This window comes from Boleophthalmus pectinirostris, unplaced genomic scaffold (assembly GCF_026225935.1).
Source record: "Boleophthalmus pectinirostris isolate CB_2022bp ecotype Guang Dong unplaced genomic scaffold, ASM2622593v1 HiC_scaffold_19, whole genome shotgun sequence".
Lineage (NCBI taxonomy): Eukaryota > Metazoa > Chordata > Actinopteri > Gobiiformes > Gobiidae > Boleophthalmus > Boleophthalmus pectinirostris.
Genome location: NW_026571140.1, coordinates 45,385,523 through 45,398,022, shown reverse-complemented (window position 1 = coordinate 45,398,022; position 12,500 = coordinate 45,385,523). Strand labels below are relative to the sequence as shown.

At 49.0% G+C, this 12,500-nt stretch overlaps 2 protein-coding genes across 2 annotated transcripts in view; one reads left to right on the top strand and one right to left on the bottom strand.

Annotated features, from left to right (window-relative positions):
* Window positions 1-2,395, bottom strand: part of cdkn2aip (CDKN2A interacting protein) — a 4,731-nt gene extending 2,336 nt beyond the window's left edge. The window contains exons 1-3 of the mRNA XM_055154905.1: window positions 2,242-2,395; window positions 1,175-1,419; window positions 892-1,022 (exon numbers count right to left, since the gene is read on the bottom strand). Coding sequence (XP_055010880.1) covers window positions 892-1,022; window positions 1,175-1,416 — 373 coding nt within the window. The 5' untranslated portion in view covers window positions 1,417-1,419; window positions 2,242-2,395. The remainder of the gene's footprint in view (window positions 1-891; window positions 1,023-1,174; window positions 1,420-2,241) is intronic.
* Window positions 2,396-2,493: 98 nt separating this feature from the next.
* tubgcp4 (tubulin, gamma complex associated protein 4) overlaps window positions 2,494-12,500 on the top strand; it is a 33,771-nt gene continuing 23,764 nt past the window's right edge. The window contains exons 1-12 of the mRNA XM_055154916.1: window positions 2,494-2,935; window positions 3,343-3,471; window positions 4,654-4,863; window positions 5,019-5,072; window positions 5,289-5,345; window positions 5,883-5,962; window positions 7,723-7,924; window positions 8,114-8,279; window positions 8,739-8,863; window positions 9,106-9,156; window positions 9,331-9,431; window positions 11,993-12,102. Of these exons, the coding sequence (XP_055010891.1) occupies window positions 2,858-2,935; window positions 3,343-3,471; window positions 4,654-4,863; window positions 5,019-5,072; window positions 5,289-5,345; window positions 5,883-5,962; window positions 7,723-7,924; window positions 8,114-8,279; window positions 8,739-8,863; window positions 9,106-9,156; window positions 9,331-9,431; window positions 11,993-12,102 (1,363 nt within the window). The 5' untranslated portion in view covers window positions 2,494-2,857. The remainder of the gene's footprint in view (window positions 2,936-3,342; window positions 3,472-4,653; window positions 4,864-5,018; window positions 5,073-5,288; window positions 5,346-5,882; window positions 5,963-7,722; window positions 7,925-8,113; window positions 8,280-8,738; window positions 8,864-9,105; window positions 9,157-9,330; window positions 9,432-11,992; window positions 12,103-12,500) is intronic.

The following is a 12,500-nucleotide window of genomic DNA, read 5'->3' as shown; positions in this document are numbered from 1 at the left end:
GCAGAGACAGGAGCAGCAGCAGCAGGAGCAGACAGAGCAGACAGGAGCAGACAGGAGCAGACAGGAGCAGACAGGCAGCAGACAGGAGCAGACAGAGGCAGGAGCAGACAGGAGCAGGCAGGAGCAGACAGGAGCAGACAGGAGCAGCAGGAGCAGACAGAGAGCAGACAGGAGCAGACAGAGCAGACAGCAGCAGAGCAGACAGAGCAGCAGAGCAGAGCAGGCAGGAGCAGACAGGAGCAGCACAGGAGGCAGAGCAGGAGCAGGCAGGAGCAGGCAGGCAGCAGACAGGAGCAGACAGGAGCAGACAGGAGCAGCAGGAGCAGACAGGAGCAGACAGGAGCAGACAGGAGCAGACAGGAGCAGGCAGGAGCAGGCAGTACAGTGGCTGTCAGGGCCCAGTGCAAAGTCTCAGTTGGAGAAAACAGCTTCAAGTCCAGAAACAAAACAAACTCACAAAATTAAACACGAGTTTATGCTCGGTCCATGTCGGGTCAGTGCTCGGTCCATGTCGGGTCAGTGCTCGGTCCACGTCGGGTCAGTGCTCGGTCCACGTCGGGTCAGTGCTCGGTCCACGTCGGGTCAGTGCTCGGTCCACGTCGGGTCAGTGCTCGGTCCACGTCGGGTCAGTACTCGGTCCACGTCGGGTCAGTGCTCGGTCCACGTCGGGTCAGTACTCGGTCCATGTCGGGTCAGCGCTCGGTCGAAGGTTTTGTTTCTCAAAAGTCCAACAGTGAATCTCGTTTGTTTATTCCACAAACTGGAGCTCGATTAAACTCCTGTTGGATTTTGTGAGTTTGTTTTGTTTCCGTTTTCTCCAACTGAGACTTTTCACCGGCCCCTGTGTCTGACCCCCGACAGGAGCAGACAGGAGCAGGCAGGAGCAGGCACCTGTCGGCAGGGGCAGGCTCCTCTTGTTGCTCCTGGACATGAGCTGGTCTCTGGTGGTGAACTGAGGAACATCTCCAACCTCGATCCCTTCAGCCATTTTCAAAACTCTGTCCATCACCGTGTCCGGATACCTGAGAAGAACCAGAACCAGGACTGAACCAGAACCAGAACCAGGACTGAATCAGAACCAAAACCAGGACTGAACCAGGTCTAAACCAGGACTAAACCAGGTCTAAACCAGGTCTAAACCAGGTCTAAACCAGGTCTAAACCAGGACTCTTACCTGCAGCCCATGAAGATGTGGTTGGCCCAGACCATGGACAGGGCCAAGAGCCGGTCCAGCTTTGGTCCCGGTTCCGGGACGAGTCCCGGTTCCGGTCCGAGTCCGAGGAGGTCCATGTTCCTCAGGATGAAGGTTCTCCGAGCGTTCCACTGTTTGAGCGTCTCACACCTGCCCCTCACAGACTCCGCCCACTGCCTCACCTGAGGGTTCTGAGACAGGAAGTCCTCCACCGTCTGATCCATCCTCTGCACCACAAACACACACGGGGTCACTCCTCTGCATCATCTCACCTCCTCCTCTGCATCACCTGAACCTCCTCCTCTGCATCACCTGAACCTCCTCCTCTGCATCACCTGAACCTCCTCCTCTGCATCACCTGAACCTCCTCCTCTGCTCCACCTGAACCTCCTCCTCTGCATCACCTGAACCTCCTCCTCTGCATCACCTGAACCTCCTCCTCTGCATCACCTGAACCTCCTCCTCTGCATCACCTGAACCTCCTCCTCTGCATCACCTGAACCTCTCCTCTGCATCACCTGAACCTCCTCCTCTGCATCACCTGAACCTCCTCCTCTGCTCCACCTGAACCTCCTCCTCTGCATCACCTGAACCTCCTCCTCTGCATCACCTGAACCTCCTCCTCTGCTCCACCTGAACCTCCTCCTCTGCTCCACCTGAACCTCCTCCTCTGCTCCACCTGAACCTCCTCCTCTGCTCCACCTGAACCTCCAGACTCTGTTTGTGTTTCATTTCCGTGTGTCCTCCTCTGAGCCGAACAACACAACATCACACAACAGCACACAGCAGAACACACGACACAATATAACAGAAAACAACAAACACACAACAACACACAATATAACACACAGAGTTTGTTGTGTGTTTGTTGTGTGTTTGTTGGTGATAAAAGCTTCAGTCTTGCGCCTGAACTGGACCCAAACCTGTGACCCGAACCCGCCCCGGACCCGGACCCGGACCCGACCCCGCACCCTGCCCCCCGCGGCCCCTCCCCGCTCGGTTCCGCTCGGACACAAAAGGTTAAAACGTGAATAAAAAAGTAAAAATACCAAGACTCGTCACCGGAGTCGCTCGGGCTAAAGCTCCATCGCCGGAAAGTGACGCAGTTCCGCGGGGAGACCGAGGGACGTGATTTACGCGCAGAAAAATGCGTTTTTTCCCGCACAGACGGCGCGTGAACGGCTCCAGCCCGCGCCGTGCGTGAGGGGACCGCGCGCCGCTCCGTCCCGCACACCGGAAGCGCGAAAAACGAGGCCGAAAAAGAGAGAAACGCGCCCAAACGTGAACTGCACTACAACTCCCGTGATGCTCTGCGGCGCTGACGTAGTGACGCTGCGCCGGAAGTGAGCGCCGCCGCGGTTTGTTTTGATGGAGACAGGACGCGGCTAAAACGGGACAAACCGGAACAAACAGGGATAAAACGGAATAAAACGAGGCTAAACGGGGGGAAATAGCTTTAACCCGGGTGAAAGTGGGTTTGAAATGGGACACGGCTCGTTTAAACCGGGACAAAACCAAAGAGACAAAGACAGAGACTCGGCGGCTTCTGCTAAAGCTAAACTGAGATAAAGCGGGACAAAACTAAACCGGATCTAAACGGATCTAAACTGGGCCTAAACCGGGTGTAAGTCGTGTTTGTGGATGTTGTGTGACTGAGGCGGGAGGATGATCCATGAGCTGCTGCTCGCGCTCAGCGGGTTCCCCGGAACCATCTTCACCTGGAACAAGCGCACGGGACTACAGGTGAGACAGGTGCTGCAGGTGAGACAGGTGCTGCAGGTGAGACAGGTGCTGCAGGTGAGACAGGTGCTGCAGGTGAGACAGGAGCTGTTACACACCAACATGTGTATAATAATAATAATAATAATAATAATAATAATAATAATAATAATAATAATTAATAATTATTATTATTATTATTATTATTATTATTATTATTATATAATATATAAACAGTGACATGTTCCACAGTGTGAGTTTGGAGCTGAGCAGGAAACAGATTTAGTTTGTTTGTTCTTAGAGGACAGAGTCTCACAGAGACATTTACACAGAGACCTCTGTCCTCACCTGTCTGTGTCCTCACCTGTCTGTGTCCTCACCTGTCTGTGTCCTCACCTGTCTGTGTCCTCACCTGTCTCACTCATCGGCAGGTGTGTCAGGAGCTGCCCTTCCTGCACCCGTCGGAGCTCAGTGTCCTGAAGCGTCAGTGTAAACTCGGCTCCGACTACAAACGCTTCAGCGACTTCATCGAACAGCACACGGGACACGTGCACGCTCAGGTGAGACACACACACACACACGGGACACGTGCACGCTCAGGTGAGACACACACACACACATGGGACACGTGCACGCTCAGGTGAGACACACACACACACACGGGACACGTGCACGCTCAGGTGAGACACACACACACACATGGGACACGTGCACGCTCAGGTGAGACACACACACACACGGGACACGTGCACGCTCAGGTGAGACACACACACGGGACACGTGCACGCTCAGGTGAGACACACACACACACACACGGGACACGTGCACGCTCAGGTGAGACACACACACACGGGACACGTGCACGCTCAGGTGAGACACACACACACACGGGACACGTGCACGCTCAGGTGAGACACACACACACACGGGACACGTGCACGCTCAGGTGAGACACACACACACGGGACACGTGCACGCTCAGGTGAGACACACACACACACGGGACACGTGCACGCTCAGGTGAGACACACACACACACACGGGACACGTGCACGCTCAGGTGAGACACACACACGGGACACGTGCACGCCCAGGTGAGACACACACACACACACGGGACACGTTCACGCTCAGGTGAGACACACACACACACGGGACACGTGCACGCTCAGGTGAGACACACACACACACACACGGGACACGTGCACGCTCAGGTGAGACACACACACATGGGACACGTGCACGCTCAGGTGAGACACACACACACACACGGGACACGTGCACGCTCAGGTGAGACACGCGGGACACGTGCACGCTCAGGTGAGACACGCGGGACACGTGCACGCCCAGGTGACACACGCGGGACACGTACACGCTCAGGTGACACACGCGGGACACGTGCACGCCAAGGTGAGACACGCGGGAAACGTGCACGCCCAGGTGAGACACGCGGGAACACGTGCACGCCCAGGTGAGACACGCGGGACACGTGCACGCCCAGGTGAGACACGCGGGACACGTGCACGCCCAGGTGAGACACGTGCACAGGCTCAGGTGAGACGCACAGGTGAGACACGTGCACAGGCTCAGGTGAGACGCACAGGTGAGACACACACGGTCTGGACTCTCGTGGTTGAATAAAAGTCAATAAGCAAATAAAAAAGTGTCTTTACTGAAGCTCTCGTGTGAGATCTGGGTCAGAATCGTTTTAAAACAGTTTTCTGTGTTTTTCTGTGTTTCAGGACCTGGGGGCCTCACAGGCTCCGAGTGGACCTCAGAGCGCGGGGCCTCAGAGCGCGGGGCCTCAGAGCGCGGGGCCTCACAGCGCGGGGCCTCACAGCGCGGGGCCTCACAGCGCGGGGCTCCACGGCGTGTACCTCAGGGCGTTCTGCACGGGGCTGGACTCGATGCTGCAGCCGTACAGACAGGCGCTCCTCGACCTGGAGCAGGAGGTCAGGACTCAGTTTGTGTTTTCATGGAGACGAGTCGTGTGGGAGCATGAGGGATGTGGGTGGAGCCTCGTACAGGCTCGTACTGTGGGAGTATGGGGGGATGTGGGCGGAGCCTCGTTTGGAATAACCCTGACCCTGTCCTGTTTCTGTTTCAGTTCCTCGAAGATCCTCATCTCACCATCTCTCACGTCAACTACAAACTGGACCAGGTCAGAAGATCCACTCTACTCCAACCTGAGAGGAGGAGGAGGTGTCTGGGGAGAGGAAGGAAGAGGAAGAGTCAGAGGGAGGAGGAGGAGTTAGGGGGAGGAGTCAGAGGGAGGAGGAGGAGTTAGGAGGAGGTGTCTGGGGAGAGGGAGGGGGAGGAGTCAGAGGGAGGAGGAGGTGTCTGGGGAGAGGGAGGTCTCACTCTGTCTCTGGTTCAGTTCCAGTTGCTGTTTCCTTCAGTGATGGTCGTGGTGGAGACGATCAAAGCTCAGAAGGTACGAACTCCTCCTGTACTCCTGTGTACTGCAGTAATATATACACAGTACTGCAGTAATATATACACAGTACTGCAGTAATATATACACAGTACTGCAGTAATATATACACAGTACTGCAGTAATATACACAGTACTGCAGTAATATATACACAGTACTGCAGTAATATATACACAGTACTGCAGTAATATATACACAGTACTGCAGTAATATATACACAGTACTGCAGTAATATATACACAGTACTGCAGTAATATATACACAGTACTGCAGTAATATATACACAGTACTGCAGTAATATATACACAGTACTGCAATAATAGATACACAGTACTGCAGTAATAGATACACAGTACTGCAGTAATAGATACACAGTACTGCAGTAATATATACACAGTACTGCAATAATATATACACAGTACTGCAGTAATATATACACAGTACTGCAGTAATAGATACACAGTACTGCAGTAATAGATACACAGTACTGCAGTAACATGTACACAGTACTGCAGTATTTATGAAGTACTTTTCAGATTCACGGCTGTCAGATCCTGGAGACAGTTTACAAACACAGCTGTGGAGGTTTGCCCCCCGTCCGCACGGCGCTGGAGAAGTAAGAACACACCAACCTGACCTCTCACCTGTGACCTCACACCTGTGACCTCACACCTGACCTCACACCTGTGACCTCACACCTGTGACCTCACACCTGACCTCACACCTGTGACCTCTCACCTGTGACCTCTCACCTGTGACCTCACACCTGTGACCTCACACCTGTGACCTCACACCTGACCTCACACCTGTGACCTCACACCTGTGACCTCACACCTGACCTCACACCTGTGACCTCACACCTGTGACCTCACACCTGACCTCACACCTGTGACCTCACACCTGACCTCACGCCTGTGACCTCACACACTGTCTGTAGAGGAGTACAGACAGTGCAGTATACACTAGTATACTTGTAGGATGCAGTGTTCTCTGTAGTATTCTGTGTGTTCTCTGTAGTATTCTGTGTGTTCTCTGTAGTATCTTGTGTGTTCTCTGTAGTATTCTGTGTGTTCTCTGTAGTATTCTGTGTGTTCTCTGTAGTATCTTGTGTGTTCTTTGTAGTACCCTGTGTGTCCTCTGTAGTACCCTGTGTTCTCTCTAGTACCCCGTGCGTTCTTCGCAGGATCCTGTGTGTTCTCTGTAGTATCTTGTGTGTTCTCTGTAGTATCTTGTGTGTTCTCTGTAGTACCCTGTGCGTTCTTCGTAGGATCCTGTGTGTTCTCTGTAGTATCTTGTGTGTTCTCTGTAGTACCCTGTGTGTTCTCTGTAGTATCTTGTGTGTTCTCTGTAGTACCCTGTGTGTTCTCTGTAGTATCTTGTGTGTTCTCTGTAGTACCCTGTGTGTTCTCTGTAGTATCTTGTGTGTTCTCTGTAGTATCTTGTGTGTTCTCTGTAGTATCTTGTGTGTTCTCTGTAGTATCTTGTGTGTTCTCTGTAGTATTCTGTGTGTTCTCTGTAGTATCTTGTGTGTTCTCTGTAGTATCTTGTGTGTTCTCTGTAGTACCCTGTGTGTTCTTCGTAGTACCCTGTGCGTTCTTCGTAGGATCCTGTGTGTTCTCTGTAGTATCTTGTGTGTTCTCTGTAGTACCCTGTGTGTTCTCTGTAGTATCTTGTGTGTTCTCTGTAGTATTCTGTGTGTTCTCTGTAGTATCTTGTGTGTTCTCTGTAGTATTCTGTGTGTTCTCTGTAGTATCTTGTGTGTTCTTTGTAGTACCCTGTGTGTCCTCTGTAGTACCCTGTGTTCTCTCTAGTACCCTGTGCGTTCTTCGCAGGATCCTGTGTGTTCTCTGTAGTATTCTGTGTTCTCTGTAGTATCTTGTGTGTTCTCTGTAGTACCCTGTGTGTTCTTCGTAGTACCCTGTGCGTTCTTCGTAGGATCCTGTGTGTTCTCTGTAGTACCCTGTGTGTTCTCTGTAGTATCTTGTGTGTTCTCTGTAGTACCCTGTGTGTTCTCTGTAGTACCTTGTGTGTTCTCTGTAGTATCTTGTGTGTTCTCTGTAGTATCTTGTGTGTTCTCTGTAGTATCTTGTGTGTTCTCTGTAGTATTCTGTGTGTTCTCTGTAGTATCTTGTGTGTTCTCTGTAGTATCTTGTGTGTTCTCTGTAGTATCTTGTGTGTTCTCTGTAGTATCTTGTGTGTTCTCTGTAGTATCTTGTGTGTTCTCTGTAGTATCTTGTGTGTTCTCTGTAGTATCTTGTGTGTTCTCTGTAGTATCTTGTGTGTTCTCTGTAGTATTCTGTGTGTTCTCTGTAGTATCTTGTGTGTTCTCTGTAGTATCTTGTGTGTTCTCTGTAGTACCATGTGCGTTCTTCGTAGGATCCTGTGTGTGTGTCATGGCGTGCTGTATAAACAGTTGGCGGCCTGGATGCTTCACGGTTTGTTGTTGGACCAACACGAGGAGTTTTTCATTCGCCAAGGCCCCAGCGGCGCCGGCAGCTCGACCAATCAGGACGAAGAGGAGGACGACCTGTGTCTGGGCGGACTCAGCGGAAAACAGCTGAGGGAGCTACAGGACCTGGTGAGACCGCGCTTATACCGGGGGAGTCCTCAGTCCTGGTTTAGTCCTGGTTTAATCCTGGTTCAGTCCTGGTTCTTGTGGTGGTTCTCTAGAGGCTGATCGAGGAGGAGAACATGCTGGCTCCTGGTTTAGTCCTGGTTCAGTTCTGGTTTAATCCTGGTTCTTGTGGTTCTTGTGGTGGTTCTCCAGAGGCTGATCGAGGAGGAGAACATGTTGGCTCCGTCTCTGCAGCAGTTCTCGCTCCGCACTGAGATGTTGCCGTCGTACATTCCCGTCAGAGTCGCGGAGAAGATCCTGTTTGTGGGAGAATCCGTCCAGATGTTTGAGAACCACAACCACAGCCCCTCCAGAGCCGGTCAGTCCCCCGAGCACCAGTGCAGCGGGCATGGGTTAGTCCTGGTTTAGTCCTAGTTTAGTCTTAGGTTAGACCTGAGTTAGTCCTGGTTTAGTCCTGGTTTAGTCTTGGGTTAGTCCTGGTTTAGTCCTGGTTTAGTCTTGGGTTAGTCCTGGTTTAGTCCTGGTTTAGTCTTGGGTTAGACCTGGGTTAGACCTGGTTTAGTCCTGGTTTAGACAAGACTTATTTATTTCAGTTAAAATACACATTATAATTAGATAAATGTTACAAAAGGTTCTATTTATATCCATTTGTGTGTGTGTGTGTGTGTGTGTGTGTGTATATATATATATATATATATATATATATATTACTGTGTGTTATATATGTTATATATATTTGTGTTATATATGTTTGTGTTATATATATTTGTGTTATATATATTTGTGTTATATATATTTGTGTTATATATATTTATAGGTTCTATACTGAAACATCGTGAGGATGTGTTTGCGTCGGAGCTGCACAGACTCAAACAGCAGCCGCTCTTCAGTTTAGTCGACTTTGAAAACCTCATCGACCACATCAGGAGCACTGTGGCCGAGGTACTCTCCCCAGACGCTTCCTCCAACCCTAACACCTCCCTCTCCCCAGACGCTTCCTCCAACCGTAGCACCTCCCCCTCCTCAGACGCTTCCTCTGCCACATCCCTCTGTCCTCCCTCTCCCCAGACGCTTCCTCTGCCACATCCCTCTGTCCTCCCTCTCCCCAGACGCTTCCCCCTCTGTCCTCCCTCTCTCCACCCTCTCCCCAGACGCTTCCTCTGATGGTGTGTTTGTTGTTGTAGCATCTCTGGACTCTGATGGTGGAGGAGGCCGACCTGATCGAACAGCTCAAGGTTCAGCTCTAATACAAAATACTCCTTCAGTCCTGATTTAGTCTTGGTTTAGTTCCAAGTTTAGTCCCTAGTGTAGTCCCTAGTTCAGTCCTGGTTCAAACCTGGTTTAGTCCAGGTTTAGTCCAGGTTTAGTCCAGGTTCAGTCCTGGTTCAGTCCTGTTCCTGTGGTTTCAGATCATTAAGGATTTCTTTCTTCTGGGTCGTGGAGAGTTGTATCAGGTCTTCATAGATCTGGCTCAGCAAATGTTAAAGACTCCGCCCACACTGAAAACACACTGAAACACACTAAACACACTGAAACACTGACAACACACTGAAAACACACTGAAAACACACTGAAAACACACTGACACTGAAAACACACTGAAAACACACTGACAACACACTAAAAACACACTGACAACACACTGAAAACACACTGACAACACACTGAAAAACACACTGACACACGAAAACACACTGAAAACACACTGACAACACACTCACAAAAACACACTGACACACAACACACTAAAAACACACTGAACACACGAAAACACACTGACAACACACTGAAAACACACTGACACAACACACTGACACACACACACTGAAAACACACTGAAAACACACTGAAAACACACTGACAACACACTGACAAACACAAAAACACACTGACAACACACTGAAAACACACTGAAAACACACTGACAACACACTGAAAACACACTGAACACACAACACACTGAAAACACACTGAACACACACACAACACACTAAAACACAAAAACACACTGAAAACACACTGAAAACACACTGACAACACACTGACAACACACTGAAAACACACTGAAAACACACTGAAAAACACACTGAAAACACACTGACAACACACTAAAAACACACTGACAAAACACACTGACAACACACTGAAACACACTGACAACACACTAAAAACACACTGAAAACACACTGACAACACACTAAAAACACACTGAAAACACACTGAAAACACACTGACAACACACTGAAAACACACTGACAACACACTGAAAACACACTGACAACACACTGAAAACACACTGAAAACACACAAAACACACTGAAACACACTAAAAACACACTGAAACACACTGAAAACACACTGAAACACACTGACACACAACACACTGAAAACACACTGAAAACACACTGAAAACACACTGACAACACACTGAAAACACACTGACAACACACTGAAAACACACTGAAAACACACTGACAACACACTGAAAACACACTGACAACACACTAAAAACACACTGAAAACACACTGAAAACACACTGAAAACACACTGACACACAACACACTGAAAACACACTGACAACACACTGAAAACACACAAACACACTGACAACACACTGAAAACACACTGACAACACACTGAAAAACACACTGAACACACAAAACACACTGACACACACAACACACTGAAAAACACACTGAAAACACACTGAAAACACACTGACAACACACTGAAAACACACTGAAAACACACTGAAAACACACTGAAAACACACTGACAACACACTGACAACACACTGACAACACTGAAAACACACTGAAAACACACTGAACAACACACTGACAACACACAACACACTACACACAAAACACACTGAAAACACACTGACAACACACTGAAAACACACTGACAACACACTGAAAACACACTGAAACACACTGACAACACACTGACAACACACTGAAAACACACTGACAACACACTGAAAACACACTGACAACACACTGAACAACACACTGAAAACACACTGACAACACACTGAAAACACACTGACAACACACTGACAACACACTGACACACACTGAAACAACACACTAAAAACACACTGACAACACACTGACAACACACTGACAACACACTGACAACACACTGACAACACACTGACAACACACTGACAACACACTGACAACACACTGACAACACACTGACAACATGCTGAAAAACATTAAAACACACTATAACAAGTAAACATATTAAAACACAGTAAAAACATGCAAAGATCACAGTGTGAACATGGGGCCTGGTGTGTGGAGCTTCTGAACAGTTTTGGTGTTGGTGTTGTGGAAAAAATTATATCTCTTGAAGATAAATAATGAATCCATTTGCGAAGCCCGATGAGTTTTTGGAATATAGACCAAGGTTTATTGTTGTTACAGCAGATATGGACAGAGCCTAGGCCTGTTCCGGCCAAAGCCCAACAGCCTCTCACCTTGTCTCTCCCCCCATGTCTCTCCCAGAGCATTTCAGCTCTCCGTATTTATACAGAAATACAAGTTACATACATATCAATGCAACAAAACAAACAGTTGTGCCTGATGAACCTTTACACATGTTAATGACTGGTCTGGGTTTCAGGTAGAAATCACATTAATTTACACAAGACACATTGAGAGAAATCTTTCCACAATCTAAATTTCTATCACAGTGTTTTGTGAAAATGTTCTTCTGGAGGAACTGATCCTGTGAACAGGAGCTCAGACTCTGCTGTGGTACAATATTATTACATCATAATATTAATATTATGATGTAAAATATCAAAATAAATAATATTTATTTTTTCAAAATAAAAAAAAAACTTTGATACAAGAACAAGATGAGTTTAGACACAGAGTTATTTTATAGAGACACGAGCCCTCCACTGTCTGTAGTAGTAGTATTACTACTTAGTAGTATTTGTAGTAGTACTATGGGCAGGAGTAGTAGTATCTGTAGTAGTATCTGCAGTATTATTTGTAGCAGTAGCAGTAGTAGTATTTGTAGTAGTACTGCAGTCTGACATGTATCTTGTGTATTTCAGACGTAAACGTGGCGTTCCAACAGGCTGCTCACAAAGTTCTCCTAGACGACGATAACCTCCTCCCCCTGCTCCACCTCACCGTGGACTATCAGAGCAAGGACAAAGGTACGACAGTGAGACCGGGGGTAGACCGGGTTTAGACCTGAGCCAGACCGGGGATAGACCGGGTTTAAACCTGAGCCAGACCGGGGGTAGACCGGGTTTAAACCTGAGCCAGACCGGGGGTAGACCGGGTTTAAACCTGAGCCAGACCGGGGGTAGACCGGGTTTAAACCTGAGCCAGACCGGGGGTAGACCGGGTTTAGACCTGAGGGAGACCGGGAGTAGACCGGGTTTAGACCTGAGGGAGACCGGGGGTAGACCGGGTTTAAACCTGAGCCAGACCGGGGGTAGACCGGGTTTAGACCTGAGCCAGACTGGAGGTAGACCGGGTTTAGACCTGGGTTAGACCTGTCCCAGTCCTGTTATAGTCCTTGGTTGAGTCCTGGTCCTGGTCTCTCCTC